The 26846-nt window shown below is 36.9% G+C and overlaps 1 protein-coding gene across 8 annotated transcripts in view; it reads right to left on the bottom strand.

Annotated features, from left to right (window-relative positions):
• The window catches only part of TRPS1 (transcriptional repressor GATA binding 1), a 264861-nt gene that overhangs the window by 181222 nt on the left and 56793 nt on the right, over window positions 1-26846 (bottom strand). For all 8 annotated transcript variants that reach the window (XM_061123577.1, XM_061123582.1, XM_061123583.1 and 5 more), the window contains one exon: window positions 14258-15384. In XM_061123577.1, coding sequence (XP_060979560.1) covers window positions 14258-15384 — 1127 coding nt within the window. The remainder of the gene's footprint in view (window positions 1-14257; window positions 15385-26846) is intronic.

Raw genomic sequence — 26846 nt, 5'->3', positions numbered from 1 at the left:
CTAGAGCTTCCAAGGAGGCTCAGTGGTAAAGAATCCAACTGCCAATGCAGGAGATGCAGGTTCGATCCCTAGGTCAGGAAGATCCTCTGGAGGAGAAAATGGCAACCCACTCCAGTATTCTTGCCTGGAAAAATCCCATGGACAGAGGAGCCTGGTGGGCTACGGTCCAGGATAGAAAAAGTCAGACACAACTGAGCAACTGAGCATGCACCTTATATAATCTAGTAAGTAAGATACACCAGAAGCTCAAAAAAATTTTAAGACAAAGTTTTTTTAACTGTAAGGACTTATGAACATTTGACCAAGTGAGTATCTCTTGGGTGCCAAGCAGCATGATAGGTGCTGTGCAGATATATTCATTTAAGGAGGGTGTGTGAACGTGGGTTTATGTATGTGTTTTCTTTTTAAAAGGCATAAAACAAGGAGACCTTATTGTTGGCGTCTGTAGCATCTCCTGCTGCTAGACAGAACAGTAACTGTTAACTGAAGACAAACAGTTTGTTTAATAAAGAACAGAGACAATGTATCCCAAAGCATACTGGAAAGGTGAGCAAACAACTCAGAATAGAAGGAAGCATACATTCTTTAATTGTAAAAACCCTGTGTGGCTCTCTAATTAAACAACCATGTGAAACACTTGCTACTCCACTGATATAACATGTTAGGAGTTACAACTTGAAATAAAGTAGCAAAATAAGTTTTGAGAGCTATTGCTCAATGCTCAGGCAACATAGGTACTCCTCTATGTAATCTGTAGATAACCATCACAGTATTACTCTGCTAGGCACTGGGTACATGCTGGGGAATACAAGGCACGTAGTCTTTGTCCACCTGGTGTTTAGAGTCTAGTCAGGAATGACAAGCTTCACATTAGACTATAAATAAATATGTGAGGACAAAGAGTGATAAACACTAAGAATGAAATGGATGGGGTGATAGTGGGGTGGAAGGGCTCCTCAAGGATGCCAGGAAAGCCTTTCTGAGGGAAGCATATCAAAGAAATGATAGAAAAGAGCTATCCTTGGAGGAGAAGGAGGGAGGGGGAAGGGCAGTACATTCTAGCAAGTCTGAGATACTAAAAGAGGCCACTGATGTTTGAGAGGAATAAGTAAGGGAAAGCTAATAATCAACAAGCTTGAGGATAATCCAGAGTTTTGTGGACCATGACAAGGAGGTAGGTCTCTTCAGAGAGAAAAGGAAGCAAATGTAAGGCTATAAGCAGAGAGGTAGCTTAGTCAGTCCTGGGTGTTCATTGGAAGGACTGATGCTGAAGCTGAAACTCCAATACTTTGGCCACCTCATGTGAAGAGTTGACTCATTGGAAAAGACCCTGATGCTGGGAGGGATTGGGGGCAGGAGGAGAAGGGGATGACAGAGGAGAGATGGCTGGATGGCATCACTGACTCAAATGGACATGAGTTTGGGTAGACTCTAGGAGTTGGTGATGGACAGGCAGGCCTGGCGTGCTGTGATTCATGGGGTCGTAAAGAGTTGGACACGACTGAGCTACTGAACTGAACTGAACTGAGCTTAGTTAAATATGTGCTCTAATAGCTTTGAGACTTTAATAGTTTCCGTATTGGATGACTTCATTCCAAGACCTGTTTGATGACTGAGAATCCAAAACAACATTCTCATTTTAAGGAAGCAAAACTCAAAGGTATAAGACATGTAACAAAATCTCAGCCAATATTTGTTGAGAGCAATTAACTCAGTACATGATTATCTTCTTATCATTCAGAGCTTACATTTGGTTGAATAAATAAGGATAAAGTTTTGCTTTTTAAGGAGGCTGTTTTCAATCTTTTTTTCTTTCATTTTTCTTCATTAAGTAGCAAAAGTAAAACAGGAAGATATACAATAAATGATAAATAATTTGATCATGAATTGACCATAAAAATATAATAGTAAGATAAATTATTCTCAAGTGAAAAAAGCCAGCTCTTAAGGAGAAAATATACAGATGAATCTTGCCACCAAAATCAAAGCCAGAAAACTTGAAACAGAATTAAGATCACAAATGACAATAGGCAAGACTCAAAATCTAGGACTTAGAACATCTGGGAACCTCATTCAGAGAACCTTCCTAGCACTAACTATATCTGATTATCATCCAGTGGAATATAAACTCCTAAACTCAAACTGTATCCCCAAATTGTTAGCTTAGCTTTACAAAGCTTGATCAGACAGATAAAAATGAATTATCAGAATGGTCAAAGGTCTAAATATACCCAGGAAATACTCTACTGAAGATATACCACATTATCTAGTCAATCCGGAAAATTAAACATAAACAAAACCCACCATCAGGAAGCACATTCACAAGCTCTGACTGACCTACATCCCAAGACAGTTTTAACGAGCTCACTACCTACTCTGGCAAGTATGATGATGGTTTCCCTGACATGGTGGAGTCTCTGCTTAAAGTCTGTGATGAAATCTGTGCCTATAAATTAAGACTATAAATGGCCACTGCTACTTCTACTAAAGGAACAAAAAATTCCAAAGGACAAATGTTCTCAAGAATTACAGTGATGTTATTTCAAGAAACAAAGACAATTCATTTTAGGGCAACAAGGAGAAAGATTCAACAAACAGGAGAGGAAATAAAAGATTCTTGAGCAGGACATGACAAAATTATTTTAAAACAGCAGACTCACAGTTCTTACTAGAGGAGCAATTTAGTCCACTTAAGAGATGCTAGAACCAGAATGCCTAAATTTCGGTCTTGGCTCTGTATTTTACTCTATATGCAACTTTGGATATTTACTGAACCAGCCTCAATTTCCTCACCTGCAAAATGAAAATAATAATGCCTCTGGAATGAGTTAATCAATATAAATCCTAAAATTAAATAAAGGGAGCTTATATGTGAATTTGCATTCCATACTCCGTTCAAAGGAGCTGAAACTTTGGTTTGGTTATTGTACCAAATGGTAATTTGGTATCATTCTTTTCTATTCTCCTATGTACCTTAACTATGATAGACATCACTCTTAAAACCATGTTTATTTCCAGAAGAGTCTTTGTTTTAAGACATTACGGTAGAATGAATTTCATGCCTTCTCAGCTTGAATGCCTTTTCAAGGCCTTCAGCTTCAATTCAATGCCTCAAAGATGAGGCAGTTTAGCAGTTTACTTAATTGTCAAGTCTCACTCTTTTTTCAATAATAGTATGAGTACTATTATCCATAATCTTAAAATTCTGAATAACAAAGATAGAAAGGGCATTACCTGTGTTTTCTTAACAATCTTCAGAGGTGGGGATGCATTGTGAGTGTATTCAGTAAAGTGGTTTAAAACCATACTATATCTAGTAATATATCTCAGTAACTATGTGCCATCAATATCTACTTTACACTGCAATCTAGAAATGTCCTTGAACCAACCTATTCCTTCACCAAATAAAGATGAATACACCCAACCTTTATCCAGTATTTGACTGACATGTCCTCCTAAGTATACAAGGAGTTCTGGGTGTGTCTCGCCTAGGCAATGAATTCATCACAAATATCACACTGAAACAAGATGTCTGGGACTTCTAGGTTTTCTAGTTCCAAGTTCCTGCCCCAACAGACAACTCTCTGACTTCTTATAGGTCTCAGCAAGACCTGTTCTGATATGCCCACAGAGGAGTTCCTATTCTGAATGATCAAGGTAAAACCAAGACAGGGACTGAGGGACTGTCCGAATGCAACTGTTTAATAAAGCAGGAAGAAGACAGAAACTGCAGAGATAAGTGCTCAGTGAGAACCGGGTTTTACGTTGAAAAGAAAAACACATATTAACAGGAAGGATATTAAAGCAAGGCGGCAATAACAAGCTTAACGCACACACCTTTCTTTTGAAGACTTCAAAGCACTCACCCATATGTGATCTCACGTTCCACTGATGTATAAAGCCTATTTTACAGATAAGTAAAATGGAGAAACAGTGTCTTGTCCATTTCATCTACATCAACTCAAGAATACAGGGTGACTACCTTCCAGTACTCTTGCGTGGAAAATCCCACAGATGGAGGAGCCTGGTAGGCTACAGTTCATGGGGTGGCAAAGAGTTGGACACGACTGAGCGACTTCACTGCCACCTTCCAGACACATGTTCTATTTTTCTATCCTCAGTTGCCTAAATTTTTAACTTTATATAAAAATTAATAAAATCACTGGCAATATTGACAATGAAAACATGGGGGATAAAAAATGAAAATATGAGGGGAAGGGAAAGTTCTTCTAATGGACAGAAGTGAGACCAACTACAGCAATGTTTTGCAAAATGGGATGCATGCAGTGCTGCAACTGAAGAAGTTTCTCAGCTATACAGATTCCAGAGCCTCTGTGCTCTATGCTCAGGCATATCTGACTCTCTGCAACCCCACTGACTACAGCCCACCAGGCTCCTCTGTCCATGGCAGTTTCCAGGCAAGAATGCTAGGGTGGGTTGCCGTTTTCCTCCTCCAGGGGATCATACCCACCCAGGGGCTGAATCCACGTCTCCAGCATCTCACAGATGCCTAACTGAAGATCTCTGGGCATAACCTGAAAATCTGAATTTTTAGCAGTCTTCAGGGGACACCCATACAGAGCTAGTCACAAACTACATTAGTAGATATATCCTGGTTCTAAACAACTGAATGAACAGACTCAAGCCATCCTCTGACTCCAATAAAGCACAGGTAATGCCTTTACTCTCTATGTTATTTAGAATCATAAGATTCTGAGTGTGACTACTATTAATGAAAAGAGAGCAAAGCTTGACAATTAAGCAGTAACTGCTAAAGCACTTCATCTTTCAGGCCATTGAACACCACTAGGTGAAGCAGAAAAGGCATTTGCTGCATAATACTCTAGAGAACTGAAGAACTTCTTTCTCTGTATAATATTCATCAAACAAATGATAGGAAATATAGTGAAAAAAAACATTATTTTCAAAAGTTGCTACATGAACTTTTCAATCACCTATGTTAACATCTGAGCAGTTATTCTTAAGCCCAGTATTCTTTAGTGCTTAAACATTCAGAAAAATCACCTGGGAATCTCATTATAATTCAGGTTTTGATTTCAGGAGCCTGGGATGGAACCCAATAGTCTCTGTTTCTTACAAAATCCCAGATGATGCTGACGCTTTTGGTTCCCAGACCACACCTTACATAGAAGGAGTCATGAAACCATGGTCAGAAATAAGTCAAGATGAGTCTTAGTTAGACTAGAATGTATACATACTCAGTATTTGAGTATACTCGCAGTATACATACTCAGTATTTGATAGAAGAACATTCCCAAATGAATTCTTTATGATGAGCCAACATCATTTTCCCTCTTAAAGCACATACTCCCACCTCTGAGAGCCAACCCTAACAGCTTTATAAGCTCAAACTATAAACATGACATTGTCAAGCATAATCCCCAAAGAGTAATTCATCTTCTTTATTTCACTGTTTGGGGATCATCTTTCAGTATTCTTTAGTGCTGGGCCATTTATATATATTATCCGACAACAATCACACCAACTATCTATTTCCATCCCTACTTCATAAAATAAGAATGTGAAGTACAGACAAGCCAATTTATAAAAGAATATGGAGGGCACGATACAGCGTTTTAGCTTATGTCCACAGTTACTCTTGTATGTACGTGGTAGACGGTAGAGGCAATGTTACTAGCTTATTCAGGAACTAGTTCCTGAAAGATCTGGGCATATTCTCTGACTTGTGTCACTCTCTCAACAATAACTGAAAAGACCTTCAACATTCTGCTGTGTCCCCCCCAAAATAAAAAGGGTTTTTTAATCCTTAGTATAAAAAACATTACTGAAGAGTAAACGTTTAGTCATTGACAAACTATACTAGTTTGGAGTCCACTCTAACCTCCTACATGCACTTCATTTTATCAGCGTTAATATAAAAACCTCTAAAGGGTTCAGAGAATTTTCCCTTCAATTCTCAAGATCCACCTTAACTACCTTCTCATCCATAAAAACTTCCCAAATGACTCAACCCAAGAGTAAACCTAACATCTTCTGAGCTACAATGAAACTTTGTCGTCCTCTGAAGATTTTTTTCACATCGCTTTTTATTAAAATGGCCTTTGATTTAAGTGATGGCATAAAAAGATTTATTTCATCACTTAAAAAGCTCCCATTTAAAAAATAACCATGTGGGTCTTACTTTACAGTTATATTGTAATTGCCTGAAAATCAAGATCAAAGCCCACACATCCTTCCACCCTACCCAGAACATCCAGAGAGTCAATAAATATCTTATTTAATAACCAAAGGAATGAACAACCACAGCCCAGGGGACACTAGACTTAATACATAGAGTCATAACACAGCAGAGAAGTACATAGACATTTTGCAGATGGCATATTTTGAGTGGCCCACTAAATAAAGTCTTAAAAAACTTCTAGAACTTCTATCAATAGCTACATTAAGCAAAACTAATTTAAAAGACACTGCAAATATATTTGCATTCATTTAAATTCTATACTCTGCTGCCATCTGGATAGCAAACATTCTCTTCATGCTACCTGAAGAAAAAAGATGTCATTCTGTAGATCGCCCTGCCATGGCTGTCAGATAAAACACAGGATGCCCAGTTAAATGTGAATTTCAGAAAATATGCAAATATTTTAGTGTAAGTATGTCTCATGCAATGTTTTCCATATACTTTCATAAAATCTCAATTTGTCCAATGCAAAGACAATGAGACAATCAACTTTGATAAAAGAGATAATCATCTTTTGCCTCCAGAGAAAACTGGATCAAGCTGCATAAAAAAATCAAATCGTACTTGATTCAAGTGACTTAAATTTCTTTGAGAAAAAAATGATTTTTCCTTATCCTACTTGACAGAGTTTTCATGTGTTATAAAAAGCATTTATTTCAGATCCATTCATATTTCAGTGCCTTTTATTCTAGTAGAAGCGTTTCATTCATTAGTAGAGATTAAAAATTATTTTCATAATTCATAAAGAACTGAGGTTTTCTAAATTCTAGAAAAATCAGCTAAGAGGGCTACTCTTTTGCTCTACTCTGATAATATCTGTATATTTCAATTTTCATAACGAACAGCTCACAGTATTTGTGGAGTCAGCTCTAAGCAGCACATTGTTTTTCTCCTTTCTCCTTTATTTTTGCCATCACTTAAAAAGTTCACCCTTACCCAGTAACCTGTATTTCACTTTCAGTAGTTTTAAGCACAGTTTTTCTGCCTCAATGACTAAGTGAACATCAAAGTAAATGAATAAAGTATAAATACTAATCCATTAAGACTTCAAGGTATTTTTTGGTAATTAGGTAAACAAATACCAACAAATAAGTTGTCACAAAAGCAGAGTAAATGAAGTAATTTAATTGAAATTAGTTCAGTAGATGTGACAACTAATAAAATTAGTCATATTTTGTGTCATAAGTCTACAGGTGTGGCACGTGAGGTAACCAGCACTGCTGAACGTTGGAATGAAAAGCTTGTGAAGAGAGTATTTGAGGGACAAAAAGAAAAGGAATTACAGATGTGTAGGTGGATAACCAGTTCAATCAACTTTTAAATGTTGAAAATTGAATATTCAGCCTTAGTCAAGTGCAAAGGGCAATACACAATATATAATCTATTGGAAACTGAAATTCTGAATGAGGAAGATTCCATTCAACCTGCTCATCCTGTATTTCTTAATTGAAATGATCTGATGAGTATTTGCTCATTTGGAGTAATTGGACCTTTTTTTAGAAGAGTGTGGGGTGATTTCACCTTCACATGGTAGGAGAAAACACAACTAATGTCATATCTGAAAAAAAAAATCTCAATTTATGATTCACTTTCAAAAATAAGATGTCCCTATCAAATGTTCGAAATAGAAAGATAAATCTTTCCATGAAATAGACAGTAAACAAGATGTGAGAAATAAATTATATAATATATAAAACAACACAATATGAAATGGAAATCATGATTAACACTTGTCTTATCCAAAACTCAATAATTGTTCTTGTATAAAGTCTTCAGGACTATCAAATTTGAGATTTCTAATAAATTATGTGTCCAAATAAAGGTAATACAATTGTGGGTTATTTTCTTAATGAACTATGGGTAGCTTTTTGTGCCACAATGGGAATTTTCAACTTGAATTATATTTCAAAGTTTTACAGGCAACTGATTTATTACATACTGTTCAAAAGAACATGACACATAAAAGACACAAATGTAGATGTTACTATTATGGTACTTACCCTTTTGGAAACTGTACTAATGCACTTTGTACTTAGCTTTTTCAGATATGTTGATAATTATGTGCTTATCATAAAATCTGTTCTTCAGAACTAGCAGGGCACACAGTTCATGCTCCTTCTCAGAGCTCTTTTAAGATAGAAATTGTACAGTAGCTATATTAATTTAATCAGTTACTGCATCTAATGCTACTTCCTTCAGCCTGAGATATATATGTGTAAAATATTCACTGTTTAAAAAACTTTGACTCTGAACAGATAGATGCTTGTCATCACATACACTACCAAAAAATATGTACATTCTTCCACGTTCTAGTTAAGTAGATAGGTAATGATAATATCATTGACTTTCAAGTAGTTCCTTAATGATAAGGGAAGTTAAATATTTACTCAATTGTTTGTTGTATATGTGTATGATGAGAATTGATGCCTCATTTTTATTTTAAAATGTTACTGTATAATGTTAGTCACACATGTGTACACACACATTATATACACATTTATAAAGAGATTTGGCAAAAAGTGAAAACTGGAACATAATCATAGAATCATAAAATATGATTTATATATATATATATATATTCTTCACATATAGATTTTAAAAAATTCTATTTGTCCACTTTTCCCCATGTATCCTCTTTTGCCATTAAAAAAAAGATTGAATTTGATGGGTGTTCTCTATTTTGTTGTCCGTTTTCCCCCTCTAGAGCTTTGGAAGTCGTGTTCTCATCTCCTACTCTTTCCTTCGTTGCTTTTATTTAGTTAAGTCCTGTCCAACTATTTTATGACCCCATGAACTGTAGCCCACCAGGCTCCTCTGTCCATGGAATTCTCCAGGCAAGAATATTTGAGCAGGTTGCCACTTCCTTCTCCAAAGGATCTTCCCTACCCAAGGATCAAATCCACATAGCCTGCATTGGGAGGCAGATTCTCTACCTCTGAGCCACCAGGAAAGCCCACTCTTTCCTTAGTTATCCCTAAAACTATTAAAGTATGCATAACAAAATTCTAACTCCAGACAATTCAAGCACCTTAAAACACCCTACTTCTGATCAATCTCCCTGCAAATTAACATAATAGTGTTGCCCAATATCTCAGTCCATCCCTTTATAACTACATAAATTAGGCATATGCTATGGTTGTTAAATACAATTATTCACACTTCCCTGGTCTTTGTTTATGTGAAAATGTCTTTTCTCTTAGTTTTGGAAGATAGTTTTGACAAGTAGACAACACTAGGTAGACTTTTTTTTCCCCCTTCAAAACTGTGAACAGTATTCTTCTCTCTTCTGGTTTCCAGTATTGCTGATAAAAATCTGCTATTAACCAAAAACTGTTTCCTGAATAGTTGAGCTGTTGTTTCTCTTTAACTGCTCTAAGGAATCTCTCTGCCTTGGCATTATAATTTTTACTACAACAGTTTATGACTGAATTTATTTGCATACAGATTGTCCTCCACTTACAATGACTTGACTTACAATCTTTCAACCTTTTAGGATGGTGCAAAAGCCATAAGCATTCAGTACAAACTGTACTTTGCATTTTTAATTTGGATCTTTTCCTGGGGTGATGATACACAGGATATGTGATACAATGGCGCTGGGCTCAGCCGGGTGCCCCAGTTTCCAGTCATCCATGTGACCATGAGAAGAAACAGCCAATAAAGTTACACCCATTCTGTACCCAACCATTCTGTTTTTCACTTTCAATACAATAGTCAATGAATTACATAAAATATTCATCATTTCATTACAAAACAGGCTTTATACTGGGCTTCCCAGGTGGTTCAGTGGTAAAGAATCCACCTGCCAATATAGGAAAAACAGGTTCAAACCCTGGGTTTGGAAGATCCCCAGGAGAAGGAAATGGCAACCCACTCCAGTATTCTTTCATGGGAAATCCCATGCGCACAGGAGCCTGGTGGGCTAGAGTCCATGGGGTTGCAAAGTGTCAGACACAATTTAGTGACTGAACAACAACAAAACCCATCAAAAGTCAAATCTAAGTATCTACTTAGTACATGGTATCCTACTTTGTATCTGTATTTATGTTTTTCATCAGTGTTAAAAACTCTTCTGCCATTATCTCCACAAATATTGATTGCCTATCTTCCATTCGATATTATTTTCCTCTGGGACTCTAATTAGACTCATGTTAGAACATCTTGTATTTTCATATCTTAATAAACACTGTTGATATTTTCCATCCCTTTCCCCTCCCTTAAAGTATTCTAGCTAATACCTCCAGATTTAACTTTTGATTAACTCATTTGCTGTGCTGATCTGTTACTTCTCCTATCCATATGATTTAAACTTCAGTAATTATTGTTCACTCAAAAATGCTTTTGTTTCTTTTTTTAATATCCCTGGCTATTTATAGCTTCATGTAGCTTGATCAATTTATAAGTGTAATTTTCATTTATTTAAACATTCATTAATTATTATTTTCTCAATGAAAAACTGTTGATCAGAAGTTCCTGGGTATCTAAATCTATTATTTGCATTTTCTACAGATTTCACATGTAGCAATTTAAAGCCTTGCCTGTATAGTGAACGGTTATAATGGAGAGCTCATATGAGGTTTATCTTAGGCTATCCAAAACATGGAGGTGAAAACTGGAGTATCTTGCTAGAGACAAATTTGTGTTTACCTCTGACAGGACTCAAAAGAAGGTAGTAATATAGAATCACGTTAGTCACCTTCATGATGCCAGCTTACAGTGAAACCCTTGAATTCAACACCCTCACTCTGCCAGTGATCGCAGGCTTAGTCTCAATATGACTGCAATGTCAATGTCAGTATTTGCCCTCTGTACAAACTTGCATTGCCGGTTTGCTCTCCCCAGACTGGGTTTAGCTCTCTTTTGGTGAAGGAGAGAAAAGAAAAATTTCAGAAACTTCTCCTAATTCATGGAAGTCTAACATGTCACTAAGAAGTATGTTTTATCTGGTACAGTTGTTTTGTAAGGATATATTCCTCCTATAACACCAGAAGCATTAAATTGTAACACTGAAAATTCGGAAGAAGAAAATAAGTCAGTTAGAGAATGGGCAAGCTGGTAAATGAAATAATACATAATAAAAGAAATGTATGAGAAACAAATGAGTATGAGAAATGAGTATGAGAAACAAATTCAAAGAGTGGAACATAACAACTTTGTCATGATGTGAAGTATGGGAGATCATAAGTAAATGTAAAACATAAAGAAAGGAGAATTGGTCAAATTTCACTTACTAACTGGATAATGTTGGCAATTCAACTCAGGTTAAACCCGGTTCTTTGGGAAAAGGCCCGTGGGATGAAATACTCACTGAGGTTTTTCTCTGATAGCTTTATATCAACTCTCTTGCTTCTCAGCTATAGTTATTTCATAGCTACATCATTTCACACATTGTATAGCTTTCCATTTATACTATCTTTTTACTACATTGTAAGTCTTTATATATAAAGTACTCAAAAGTTTAAAATATTCCACAGTAATAACAGAATTATGGTAAGTTTCCCAACATGAATAATATGAATAAATTTAACTAGAAACTGTTGTAATGTGGTAAATTTGTCTCCTCTTACAGTATCTTCAAAATTGGCATTTTGAGAAAGTGCTTTGATAGCAGATAACGTTTTCAACATTCATGTGACTACTTCCTTTTATATCCCTGGAGCCTCCAATGTCCAACTTCCAGTAGAGTTTCTTTATACTTCTTTTTGTTTGTTTCTTTTTCTCTCTTTATACTTCTTACTGAGCTGTGACTCCTGAAACTGTAAGTCTCCACGTTTAGAATATTTCTGTAAGAACTCTGATTAGAGATAAACTACTCAGCACCCTAAAGGACCTAGGACCACACAAACTACACTAGGTTTTAAAAATAAGTACATGAGTATTGTAATGTTTTAGAGACAAGGGGTGCTAATTTTGTTTTAATCTAATAAAATGCTGAGAGGTTGATTTACATTCAAAATAGAGTATCATTTTGTGAGTCCTCAGAAGGGTTCCAAGACCATTCAATAATCAAAGGTTAAACTAAAACTCACTATGGAGATTTTGACTTATTCATAACTACTGTGAAGGCAAAATTTCACTGGGATTTCACCTATTTAAATACTCAGTGAGTACCTATCACTCCTCCAGGCACTACGCGAAATCGTGCAGAGACAACAGTGAACAAAACAGAGACTAGTCTCTGGAGCTCACCTTCATTACTGAATATTAACTAAACTCAGATTATTCAATAATATTTTTATTCATATTTTAGTTCTTAGGAGATTTTTGTCTATTTAACCAAAACATGGAATCACTATTTTTCCAGCCAAGTTTTCAAGCAGTGGCCTCACCTTCCTCAAAAAAGGTCACTCATTCAAGGGATCAGGTATCTACATATATCTGTGTGTGTGTTTGTGTGTATATTAGCTAATATCTTCATGATTTAAAAAAGCCTCCTCCTTAAAAAAAAAAAAAAAGAAAGAATGAGTTATCTAATTTTTGTATCACTTAAGAAATGTACATGCACAGTATGTATACTAACGGCTGGAAAGAAAGCTAACGTCTGCCTGCCCCAGAAATAAATTAGCATGCAGCTAACATCAAAAGAGCCAAAAACACTCACTGCAAGTGTGAACACATATTTGATTGCAGGACTGTGTCTTTCCCAGGGCTGACCTTATAAATTAAACAGTGTAAATCTCAAGGAAGTGTTTTCTGAACATTTAGATTCACTGTGAACATTAGGATGCCCTTCAAATTAACATCTAACATTATTAGCCTATTGTTGGACATAAACTGCTTCATTACTGGTGACTGAGAAAACATATACACACCAGTACGGACACACAACTTATAAAAGAATGGGAGGAACTATTCAAAATCTCAGGATGTGAACATTTAAATAACAATTTTTTAACTAGGATATTGAATCTGCATATGGAAAAGCTCTTGCAAATAGTAAATAAAGCTCTTTACTTTGATGTTTAGAAGCACAACAACAAGAAAATACCCAATACTTGGGAAGTAATATCTGAATGCACTATACTACAAAGATTTTGTGGAACTAATTCCTACTTATAACCCAGTCTCAGTTTAAATGCCCCTTCCTAGAGGAGACATTTCCTCCTTTATCATACTGGGCTATATTGTCACTATATCCAAATGCAGTGGTCTCCACTTCATCTTTTTCTGAAACTCTTCACTCTTACAATGAGCTGCTAAGATCTTCCCTACTAAACCATAAGTTCCATAAGGGCACCATCTATGTTTATCTTCTTTTCCCTTTTATAATCAATGCCTTGGCAATATGTATATTTTTGGAGTAAGCTAGTTAAGGAATGGATACATAAATAAAGACATGAATTCTGAATCATCTCTAAAAAGTATGAAAGATTAATTGGAAAAGTTAATGTCTACAATGAGAACAGGATGAAAGGAGAAGGGAAACATTAATACACCCTACATCTATTTAAGAATCCGAAACACTTAAGCAGCTTTACTCATTCAGAATGTAGAGAAACCCAATTCTCACCTTCAGACTACCGTCTGTATGCAAAACAAGGATGTTGCTTAGTTTTTTTTAAGCTAGAAGAATGTCTGATTTCATTTGAAAAGCAAAACAAGCAATATGTTCTCAAGTGAATTGTTTCCCAGCTGGAATAGAGAATAGAACCTATTACGGTGGCATCTTTCATTTGGAAGCTGCTCCATGAAAAATCATGGGATATGGGGTCACACTCAGCAAGGACAAATAAACAAACTGTGGTAAACCCATCAGCATTATCAGCATCATTGTGAATTTTAAAATATATTCAGTAGCTGGTATAAAACAGGTATGAAACATAAATCTAAACAGTCTGAAATAAGTGACTCAATTAAAATCTAGGGTTATCATGTCTAGCAATATGAAATCTGCAGTTCTATGATCTTATAGAACATAATCTTGTTCCGTAACTTCCCCAGGTCACCACAATCACTCCCTACAATTCTTGAGTCAGCTCTCTGGATAATTTCTATCACTTTCTCCTATGTCGTCCCCCCACACCCATGGCTTACCTGTAGTGTCGGGAAATCTCTTCTTCCACCTGGGTAATGAAATCACATTTGGTACATGAGTGTTCTTTGCTTTCCTTGACAACCGGCTGCCCGTCTGACCCTTGCAGGTGATTGCCTTCTTGCTTGACGTCCGAGGCCGGGGACTCGTGCATGCTCTCATAATGAAAGAGGAGCACGTCCACGTCGGGGGTGGCAAACGGGCACTGATGGCACTGGTGTTTGACTCTCGAGCTTCCGGCCGCCCCAGGAGACAAGTGCAAAAGCAGGAGCGCACAGTGGGAACAATTACTTTTCCTACAAGCGAATGGATAAGTAATTTCCCCAAGGTGCTTTTCTGGGCTGCAAAGGCCTCTGGGACAGAAGGGACAGTGTTTAATGGTACACTTATGAATGTTATGGAGCTGCTGATAATGACGAAGAAGTGGCCCCACCACAATGACGTCGGGGCCATGGCTCTTGGAGTATCGAAAGTCACAGAACTGACAGTTGTAGCTGGTGACCATGTTATCCTCTGCCCCCTTGCTGGAGAAGTCCTTCTTCTTCACCCCACTAGAGCCCTTGTCTGCCTTGGTCATTGGCTCCCCGTCTGCACTTTTGGGTAGATCATTCTGATTAATGACAGAGCCCCTGGAAAGCTTATCATTCAATTCTGGATTAAGGCCGCCTGACTGCGCTCCGCCATGCTGCTTGCCGTAATGTTCTAGCAGTTTCAGTGAGCTCGAGGACTCACAGCTGAAGCTACAAAATTTACACCAGTAGTAACTGGTGGCCTCTGTACCATTTTGTCTCGAGTCAAGGGGCTTGATGGGCACTGAGTAACCAACGGGTGTGTCATCTCCCGCCTTGACTGTGATCTTGTCCTGCCATTTGCCCAGGTCTCCAGCATCACCAGGCCGGACGGCTGGGATGCATTTGTTAGAGTTTTTCTCTGAAGGTTTTGCACCCTCAGAGGAGGGGAGAGAAGCTTTTATTTTGTTCGGGTGAGTCTGAAGAAAATGTTGTTCTAGTTCTGTTGATGAGTTGCCCATGTAAGTGAAATTGCAGAATTTACAGCGGAAATACTTGGTGTTTCCTTGGCAATCTGGTGTCTTCCGGCCAATGCCAATGAATGTTCCACCTGAAGTGACCTGGCAGAGAAGACATGGATGTTACTTTAAAGGTATTATTAATTCAGTGTTCTCTGTAGGCAGGTGGAGGCGACACTGCCGAGTATTCTACATCAAAAAATACAATAGTGCTTCTGCTTATTATGAAATCACTTGAATAATTAGAGCCAAAGAAATTCGCTCTTCATTACTCAATAGCCACTCTCTGAGAGGCTCATTATGCTAAACATTTTTGGCCAAAGTATCAGATGAAGGTAAGTAATAAAAGTACTATAACAAATTCAAAGGATTTAATAATATACACTTTTAAACAAAAGACTAAGAAGATGACTTTCAATTAGAGGTTTTAGGACTGCCTCCTTCAAATCCCGCAGAAGCATCCAAATCACTGGGGATTTCTTGTCACAAAGCTAAGGGTTGCTGTCAAAACCAGAGGCAATTGCTCAGAGATTACTCAATGCAGGCGCCCTCCAAGGAAATCCTCTGTTCAGTTCCTACGGCAATGAGGCTGCAAAGATGAAGTCTATCTTTCGGGTAAAATAAAAGTGCTAAATGACCACACAAAATGGTTCATGGTTAAAGCCCAAGTACGCAAAGTAGACTGAAAGTAAAATGAAATCTCTGGGCTTGAAATCTTGGTGAAGGAGGACTAAGGTAAGGAATTTAATAAAATGTTTCCCAATCTAGAACAAATAAAATGAAGAAAAGCTTCATGAGCCTTATTTGATGAAGGCTCTGTCTCATAGCAAAGACTCAGCTGCTCTGATGAGCTGGTGATGGGGATAGTCAAGGACTAAAATAAAATAATTCCACCATAATAATCACAACAGCTTGGTCTCCCATCCAAAATTTAAAAATTGTATATAGTGTTAGGGCAACCACAGCCTTCAAAGGGCATTTTATATAAAATTCTTCTCCGGGTACACCACACCAGGTGGCTCAACTGAGTGCAAGCACCCAGCAGTCAAAATTCATGGTTTGAAAGAGTTTTGACAGAACTGGTCCAAAGGGGGAGAAATTTCCTTTTTTAACAATCAGGGGAATTTTTAAAAATTTTCCAGCAACCAGATGTAACAGATTAAGCACGTGGCATAATTGTGTTCTTCCTTCTTTCACAGCTGCTCAAAAATGACATGTGTGATCACTGCTCATATCCAATTCACTCCATGAGAAAAAGTCTCAAGCATCTCAAAATCATTTAAAAGATTCTACTTAACATGCAAATAATATTCCTTTAGCGCACTCAGAGACATGGCTGTACACTACTGTACTGGGCCAAGACAGAAGTCCATCTGCCACTTAAAGAGGGGTGTGACCTGGATAGAATGACTTAACCTCTCTGGCAACAGCTTCCTCCCTGGGGGCAACCTTTAAACTTACTTCCAATATTACAGTTTGAGAAAATGTGCATGAACACACCAACAGCTCAACATTTACTGTACATTATGATAATAAATTACAAAGGACTCCCACAGTCCTTAATCGAAGATGACAATGTTTCACTTTAGACAATGTCTAAATTTACCATGGCAAACCCCCAGATCACAGTCTGTTGACAGCAGAGCATCATCTAATCAGAAGGGCAAGACTGGGGGCACCCTCCCTGGCAGCAACCTGACAATTAATCACTGGTGTAAAAGATGTCAAGGCCAGACCACACAAGATAAGTCTAATCACCACTCGAACCTAGCATTTTAGAAACCAAAGCAAATAAAACTTGCAGTGAAATGTAATGTGTAACACTGTAAAATTCCTCCATTTTCTAATTCCCTAGAAATTAGAAGAACCTTGCTTTCAAAATCAAAATGAAAGCTTTCAATGGCATGGCACCTACTCAGGTACTTGGTTCAGGAACTTCAACTTGAATTGAAAGGCAGAAATTCATAACTATTCCCATCTTCTCTAATGTAGGCAAAGAAAGCCAGTGTACAAGCTCTAAAGATGGAAACATGCTTCTCTGGGCTACCATGTTTCTTCAGAGTTGTCGAGTTTCCCTAACAGAAAATGTTTTGAACTATTGCTTGTAGAACAAGGATTCCTGAGAAACCACGACACATCATCACTATTTCTTTGATTTTGCAATTTTCAAGCCTTATGTGTCAAGTCCACACTGCAAGGGCTGAGCAAAGAGCTCATCCAGTGTTAAGAAAGCCCTAAACTTAAGATTTTGAAATGAATTAAAATGACTATGAAGCATCACAATATCTCTTTCAGTATTTGGCATCAACTTTAAAGAGTCAGAAAATCCATGCTAAGAAAGACTACTATCCAGTGAACGGGACATTTCATACCAAAACCTGCCAGTTAAACTTTTTGGTCTGGAATTAATTAAACTACTGTGAAAACTGTATTAAATTTTTTGAGTTGGTAGTGTCCATGTGTCTAAATAGTGTGCAGGTATGCGCGGTTGCTCCAGTCAGGTCAGACTCTTTGCAACCCTATGGACTATAGCCCGCCAGGCTCCTCTGTCCATGGGATTCTCCAGGCAAGAATACTGGAATGGGTTGCCACGCCCTACTCCAGGGGATCGTCCCAGCCCAGGGATCAAACCTGTGTCCCCTGCATGGCAGGGGGATTCTATATGCACTGAGCTACTGAGCGAACTCCATTATTTAGGATGCTTTTAATGGTTATATATTTTATGCTAAAAACTGCCTTCATATTATTCACTGTCCTTCAAACAACCAATAACACAAGGATCTCATTTAATGAAAAGAACAATACTGACATATATAGATTATCTATTTGCCTTCCTGGTAAACAGCAGTTAATCACATTAGTATTACCTAGTATTAAAAGTTAATACACTATTAGAATTACATATCCTATACATTATAAAAGTCAACTTTAGTAAACATAATTACTCAGTGTTCTATTTCCTTTCTCTTTCAAAAAGAAGGTTTTAAGGCTACATTTGTGGCCATCTTTATACATTATAAGAGATGTGGCAAAATATGATTGATGCATATCATTTAACTGTCATTTGGAAATAAAAAATATAATTTCCTATTTTAGGACACCATACTTAAGACTATTGACCACGTCCATTTAATTTCATGACTCACAAATGTTGACTTAAAACAATTCTTTTCTAGATTAAACCTAAATACACAGCAAGAACAGTTAATGCAAAATCAATGTTTTGCAGCAAAAGTTTATTTAATCTTATTGCCAGGAAACAGCACCTACACTTTTAGAGAATTATTTCCAACTTTCCAAACGGTTGAACCCAGCCATTGGGATAGAAAAAAACTTATTCCCTAGCTATGACTATACTAAAAAGAGAATAAAGCAGAATAAAGAGTATAAACTTCAATGCTGCTTCTTTTGCTAACCAGAGTGTTACTAAAAATCCATTAATCCAGCAATGCCGTAGATACAGATATCCACATTTTAAAATTCCTTTTAAACTGCAAATTCTGTTTGGGCCAAAACTGACACCTAATCTCTGTAATAGAGATCAGGTTACAGAAGTAAACAAACTAGACCACACTTCTGTTTTTAAATTACCTATATTGGGGGCTTCCCTGGAGGCACAGTGGAAAAGAATCTGCTGGCTAACGCAGGAGACACAGGTGTGATCCCTGATCTGCGAAGCTCCCACATACCTTGGCACAACCAAGCCTGGGCACCACTGCTGAAGCCTGCACGCCCTAGAGACCCCGCTCAGAAACAAGCAACGTCACTGCCATGAGACGCGTGAGCAGCACAGCTAGAGAGGACCCCTGCTCACTCAACTAGAGAAAAGCCAGTGCAGAAACAAAGGGTCAGCGTAGCCAAAACTAATTAATTCTTTAAAAGCTCTTTTAAAAAAATACTTACATTTTATAATAAAAATTTGAAGGGAAAATATTTTATTCATTTGTGTTTATCTTTACTTGCATTTGTTTGCTCTCAAGGGAAGTCTCAAGTCAAATTCTGTGAAAAGACACATTATTTATTTAACCTTCTGGAATCTCAGTTTCCTCATCTTTATGGATATAAAGATTACTGTACGCCTTGCCACTTTTTAGGATTATTATGAGGATCAAGTGATAGAATGCACTTGAAAGTTATTTGCAAAGTCTAGATCAGTCTAGAATTCTTTGAGCTGATGGGAATGTTCTGTAGTTGTCTATCCTGTTGAACATGGCAGGCACTAGCCACATGTGGTTATTAGACACTTAAAACGAGCTAGTGCAAATGAAGAACTGATTTTTTTAAAATTTATGTTGTTTTAATGACTTTTTCATAAATTTAATTAACTGAAATTTAAATAGCCACATGTAGTTGGTGAATACCATGTCAGACAGCACACTCTATAGTACTATTCACATGAATGAAACTATTATTTAATAAAATGAACTATCTCATGAATTTCTCCGGACACTTGAAGAGACTAAACAGAAGGGGAAGTACTAAAGTCAAACTCAAATACTTGTCACTGCTAGTATTCTTAACTGTAAACAGAAAAGCTCAATTCTGTTGTTACTACCCTAATGCTTTCATTTACATTTCTTTTTGGACTGGACCGAATGAATGGTATCTCATTCATCTTTGGAAGTAAGCAGGAGCACCATACACTTTGGTTGAATGAATGAACTAGTTACTGGAGATATGAAATCTCCCACCTACTTGGGATATGGGGGCTATAGTAATTCACAGCCTTATTGTGATTAACTCAACGTGACAAATGGGCTTCTTCAAACAATGAGACAAATTGCATCTTTCACCCCAAAACAAACGGATTATGGAGTCATTCACTTGTGAATCAGAGTTATACAGAAACAGCCAAGATATGTGTTAAGGCATGAAAAAGAACAGATTTTATTATAAGTTGTTTTTTACTGATGGAGGACTATGACGTCTTTTTATTCTATTTTAATCTCAGTTCTAAAAACTCTTCCTTCCATGTAGTTTGTTCCACATCTTTCATTTATAATTTATCTACATATGGCTTTCCACAAAAATGTTTCACTACAGAAGTCAAAAATATAAAAGGTTGGCTTTTTTCAAGGTCTTAAACCTCAATTTAGCTCTTTCCTTCTAATAATATGGAACAAAAACTAGTAAGAATCGTATCTAAAAGAATATGTCAAAGGGAAGGATCTTTTAAAGCCTCAGAACTCTTAAAATGACACTTTAGTAAATGTACTTATTTTCAATGGAACAAAAAGAGTTGTTTGAACTAAATACAAACTCTTCCTCAGATGTGGTTCATTTTCAAGTACTGTAATTGATGGCAACAGAAACAATTAGGAGGGTACTAATTTAAAAGGACTTGAGGTTACTGGTTGATCATCAAAAAAAGTAAATTCTTGACAATAAAAAGTTAAGTTGTTAAAAATCACTGTTCAAATACTAAAGTCACAAATAATGTGAAGAAATCTGTCAGGGCCCATCGTGGCTGAAAATAACTAAATTCAAGATCAAAGTGCTAATCTATATTGGGGCTGTTTCTGCGTTGTACAGTGCTTCAAAAAAACACTGCAGAATATAGAGTGTGCTTCAGTGATGTATCTTTGATGGAAATTAAATATTTAAAATTTCAGTAACAAACCTAATTAAATGGCAATCAGCTCAGTCTCACGCTATCATATATCACATATATATATATATATGATGCTCATGTGTATATATATATATATATATATATATAGCCAGGATAAATCCCATAAACAACCTTGTCATTTGGATTTACAAACGCCAACTATTTGGGCGGGGCGGGGGGAGGGGCGGGAGTGGATCCATAACTTAAATTGGTAGAAGGGGCAAATATAAGGGTAAAATACTGCCCATTCTTAATTATCTACATTTTTATAATAAACTTTTTGGATTACAGTAATAAACAGTCTATCTTAAACTGGTTTTCTCATTTTACTCAGCATAATATCAATCTAATTTTCTATGGTTATTTGGTATTTGGAGAGATAGAAAACCAGTAAACCTTAAAGTCAGTCTCACTAATTTAGAAGATAATCTCTTGGGAGAAAATATGCAAAAGAAAACTGAAAATGCAGTGTAAGTAGATGATAAGGCTGAGTCCATTATCCATAACACTCCTCTCCTGCATCTGATTTGCCATCACTGCTGGCTCAGAATGGAGATTAATATTAATTGCGTGTTTGTTCTAAAGAGGGTCTTAATGGGAAATGAGAGCTGAATCACTGTGGAACATCCTTCCTTCAGGGAATGGTGATTCGTGACATGCCTACTACATGCCAAGTGCTGAAAAGACTCAAAGAAATGAGAAAAATCCCAAACTCCCAACATGTCTGCATTTCAGTGCAGAAAGTTCCAGCTAAATAAATGACAACAGTGGAATATGTACTTTCTGCTCAGAGATGTACCAAGTTCCGTGATCACACAGAGGAAAAGCACCTAACTAACCCTGACTGGTCTGCAAAGGTTTCTGAAAGGAGGTGACAACTGAGCTGTGGACAGATGAGCTGGCATCGGGGCGAGACTCAAAGGTGGTGATCTCAGAAAGGCTTTTCAGATGCAGGAAACAAAATGAGTAAAACATAAACAAGGATGATACAGTGCAGGCTGCTCTCAGGAAACATGGAGGAATTTTGGGGGTGAGAGAGAATTTGGAAAAGTGATGTCTTGATGGAGAGTTTACATTGAATTATACGAGTATACTTAAAATAATGTTTAATAAAAATTTATAGAAAATTTAATTATGCAAGTGTAATTTAAATAATCTAGTTTTTTAGACTCTACAAAACACAGGAAGACTGACAAGTGGAATTTTTAAAGATTAAAGAAAGGAAGGAAGGGAGGGAGGGGAGAAGGAAGGGTATGAGAAGAGATGGAGGAAAGGAAGGACAGAGAAAGAGGAAGGAAAGAGGAAAAAGAACAGAAAGAAACAGGAAAAGGAGAGGAGAGAAGGAGGTAGGAGTTGAGAAGGGAAAAGAACAGAAGGAAACAGAATGAGAAAGAAAATAAGCAAAGAAACCATTAAGAATATGCTAAGAAAACATTAAGGGTGGAGCCGGGGAAGGAATAAAGAAGAAAGACAGGACAAATCGTTCCATTGTTTGGAGAGATACAAATCAGGAAGACATCCAAGGCAACTGACATTTCCAGCCTGACTGACTTGAAAATAGGAACCTAGAAAAAAAGAGGAACACAAAGTTGTTTCAGGGAAGGAGCTAACAACTTTACTTCTACATGTGTTGACTTTGAGATGCCAGATGGAATACTGAGGTGGAGCTACCTGCCCATCGGCTGGAAAAACAGGTCTTAGAATAAGCTACTGTTTATTGTAAGATTCCCAATATGTTACTGGACCCATGAAAGAATGCATGTGCTCTTTGATATCAACAGGTCATCTAACTATTAAAGGAGCAATGCTGGACAAGTAGAATTCCTAAGTTCCTCATGGTAGCCCCAACTTACTTTGCTTTTAGGATCCAGACACTTCACACAGCTCTGAGCACGTGATGGGAAATGACACAAATCAGACATGCTAAGGGCATTCTGAGCCTCTCTGCCTCCACACCCATTCCTATACTTACTTGTAGGCAAAGAATAAAATCTAATTACACAACTTTAAAAACATATGGAAACTAGGTGCATCTGCTTAACAGTGAATCTTCATAGAAAAACCAACCTAAATTGTGCCTCATAACCAGAAGAGGGGAATACAACTCTGAGATCATCTATTAACTCATAAATTCCTAAAAATAAGTCCTTCAAACAAGGGGAATATGAAGTAAATCAAATACATGGACAAAGTGTCCCTAAATATGGGGATAAAAGACTGCATCCTTAATTGATGAAATCAAAATTTGGCTCTTACGCACTCTATCAGAAGTATCTTCTGTAGCCAAAGTATCAGTGAAAATGAATCACCGTAACTGAAAAAAGACATATCCGCAAAACTCATTATCTTTTCAGTGATTTCAACTATAAGCTAGTAGGTTCAAATAAAGCAGCATCACACTACAGAGACTGGATAAGAGACCATCACAAAGTCCCCAAAGTCAAAGTCCCACAAAATCGCTGAAGTCCCCAAACTCAATGTGACTCAGAGAATATGCATCAAACAGACCTGGTGTACCATCTTATATCTCCTCCCTTGGCCTATTTGCTTTTCTAGTTGGAGTAAACTCAGTCTTACAATTGAGAAGGCCTTATATCATAGTGGTTGTGAAGACCAGTTTTTTGTAGCCTATTTACCCTGGTTTACATCCCACTGACCCACTTCCACAACTCTGTGAACTTGGGCGGGTTACTTTCCTCTATGCTTACTCCCTCCTTTTCTAAAATGGATATAATGGTAGTGTCAACTTCAAGGGTTTTTATGAAGATGAGTTAATTAATACATGTACAGAGCTTAGGTCTATATGCACATATGAGAAACCCTTAATAAATGCTAGCTATTATTAGGACTGAATCCAAAATTGGGGTAAAAAACAAGACATACACGTAATTTTGATTATATAAGCTAAAAAAATAAAAGGAGGATTGGTCAAATTTAAAGTAATACAGAAAAATTTTACATTTGATTTTCAATTAAAATTAAACAAGGTCTTCTTTGATATTCTGAACATGCTTAACATTGACTTTAAGCATTAGAATCCCATCATGAAGAATTCAAGAGGTCTATGGGCTAATGGTTCTCAGAAACAGACTCCATAAAGGAAATCAGAAAATGAAAGAGAACCGCTCTCCTTCTCCCAACTTTCCTGGGGTTAGTACACTCCATATGTATCTGTGTCTCCAACAGCTGTGTGTATGCTGTAATTACAATGACCCAAGAAACAAAAACATTGAATAATCTGCTGACTTGATATGGCTAGCAGAACATGCCATTTGGGGATAAAATTTTTATTAAGAGTTGAATAATGCTAAATTTGATTGAACACACAGATAGCCATGATTCCTTCTTCTAAACATTCTGCCTAGAGAGAAATACAGATATTCAAGAAAGTGATACATGTTCTCCAAACGATAGCAGATAAACTGAAAATCCAAGAAGGATTGACATTTATCAGGCTGACCCTCCTGTAACAAAGCCCAATGGAGATTTAACCATCATGCAGGTAAAAAGATTAGTGAAAATGGTCAAACTATTCTATTCCACCCAGTGCCTACATTATCCAGCTCAGTTATCTTCATGATGAAAATAACCTGGTAAATGCCAGAACTTTGCTTTCCTTTTACAGCCTTAGGCTGAGCATATGTTTTATTTTGCACACTTTATTACTTGTTAAAGAGACACAGTCCTGAAAAATAAGTATGGATTCACAGACCAAACATTCTGTACTTTAGAGAGAGTCTGAAGTGACTCAAGTCTCATTCACCAGTTTTTTTAAAATGCAATTGTCCTCAACTCAGAAAAACAAAGCAAGAGAACCTCCTAAGCGCCACAACTTCCCTCTTGCTCCAAATCAAAGGAAACAGAAGGCAAATAAATAAATATTTGGAGGTTAAAATTCAAGAAAAGTCAAAATCGACCAAAATGAGATGAATGTTCTCTGGATTTTTCTCCTTTTTCCCAGACCAAACTGTAATCCCCTGTTCAAAGGAGAGTATGGGAACATGTTAAGAATCTATAAAGCTCATAGAGTTAAATACGTTGAAAATACAAATACAAAAGATGACTTCCTAGCTTGAAAATCTGTTCTTCTTGCTTCTAACATGACATATTGTGCAACTCTGCTAAATATGTATTTATAAAACAGAAACGTAGTGCTCCTAGCTCAAACACAAGACAGTCACTGAGATACTTCTGTTAACCTTAAAAATTTCATTCAGGGCTAAAATGAATTTAATAGCTGCGCATCCTGTAGCTCCCTTCTTAGAGGCCTGAATAATGCAGAATAACAGGGAAGGTTTCCTAATATGCAAAGGCAACATACACATCATGAGCATTTATAAACTTGAGCTAGCTTAAACACTTTCCCGTGGGAAGCACAACTTGACAAGACTCCGACTTTTATAACCTGATCTGAGGGCTAAGAGCTCCCCCATAAAGATGACGCAAACACCCTAATGCACCGCACATTAAGCCCCAATGAAACAGCAATGTCCGTGTTTAACAACACAGGCCTCCACTCAGCAATGGTTTAAATATAAGCATAATAAAGAAGATTAAAAAGAAAGAGGCTGTAATTACTTTTAGAAGAACTCAATCTCTTCTCCTATTATTGGTGAGCCTCAAAGGCTGAACACAGGTAGCAAAAATTACATGAAGGGTTTACCCACCATGTTGCATCCATTATTTGTAAAAACTTAAGCATAATAATCGATATAACATGCAGGGGAAATTTAAAAATTGAGAAAATAACATCCTGGTCAAGTCCATGAGTCTTAACCTAGCCATTATATCTTTCCTTGTTTCTTCTTGGAAAAGATCAATATTTTTCTTCTGATTTCAGGGCTGGGTATGCTACCTCACGGTGTGGGAGGGGAGGGGGGCAGGAGGGATCTGAATTCAACAGACTCAAAAATGCCTGTCCTGATTTTATGATGAACCTTTGAAACTCCATTATCTGGCTGGAGATTTTTCGATTATGAAGGAGAAAAAGACATTGTTATTTGACATTTTTTTTTTTTTAACAAATCTGTAATTCTTTGACTTCATGATGTATAATAAAATTTACACAGAAGTGGATACGGTCAGTTACAAACAAGTCCAAACTTCAATTATTAAAGCCAAGTAAATGTCAAATAATCTGAACTTGAAACTAAAACCTTCAAATTTGTTTCAATTATATCTTTTTCCCCCAACCCTATATATCATGCTTGCACTCAGGTCAGTTCAAATTATTTAAAACCATCCATGTCAAACCAAAATATAGATCAAAGCCACAGAGTTCTTAAGTCCTCTATTTCTGACTTCTGTTCCTTTTTTCTTGGCCTAAAATATCATAAATCTCTCATTAACCACCAACTGTCCTGAATGTTAAAAAAAAAAGAAAAAGTTAACTGAAAAAGATGAATGAATCGCACATCTATTACTTCAACTGGCTTAAATTACAGATTGACGTTAATAATTCCTGGAATGAAATGACTATTTGTCTGTAATCCTTGTATTTACCAACATCTTTCTATCAGAATACACACAAGCCATTAATTTGCTATCAATTTCTGACAAAACTGCATTAAAGAAATTCTACAGTCAGCATTTTACTTCCTACAGCTTTTAGGCTCCATACAGTTCACGTGTCAAGGAAAGAACCTCTCAAATGGCATTTCAGCGACACAAAAATATGTGGATGAAAAGGGGGGGGTGGGTTTCAGATGTGCTTTTATTCAATTTGTGCATATAGGGAAGCTATCTGATATTTATTAAGCACAAAAATATTAATAAGTTATTTATCTTCAGACATGTTCTGCATCAACATCTGGTGTGTGTATGAAGTATTCAAGATTAGCATTTGGCCTGAAGTACATTCAGTGGCCTTTTCCCAAACTGAAGAAAGTTAACTCTCTTTAGGCTGGTTTCTCTCTCCAACCATTTCTTTCAAAGGATCATCCACTTTTTCCAT

The sequence above is a fragment of the Dama dama genome, chromosome 21, assembly GCF_033118175.1.
Source record: "Dama dama isolate Ldn47 chromosome 21, ASM3311817v1, whole genome shotgun sequence".
In the NCBI taxonomy this organism is placed as follows: Eukaryota; Metazoa; Chordata; class Mammalia; order Artiodactyla; family Cervidae; genus Dama; species Dama dama.
The sequence above is the reverse complement of the archived record's forward strand: the minus strand, read 5'-3'. Positions and strand labels throughout refer to the sequence as shown.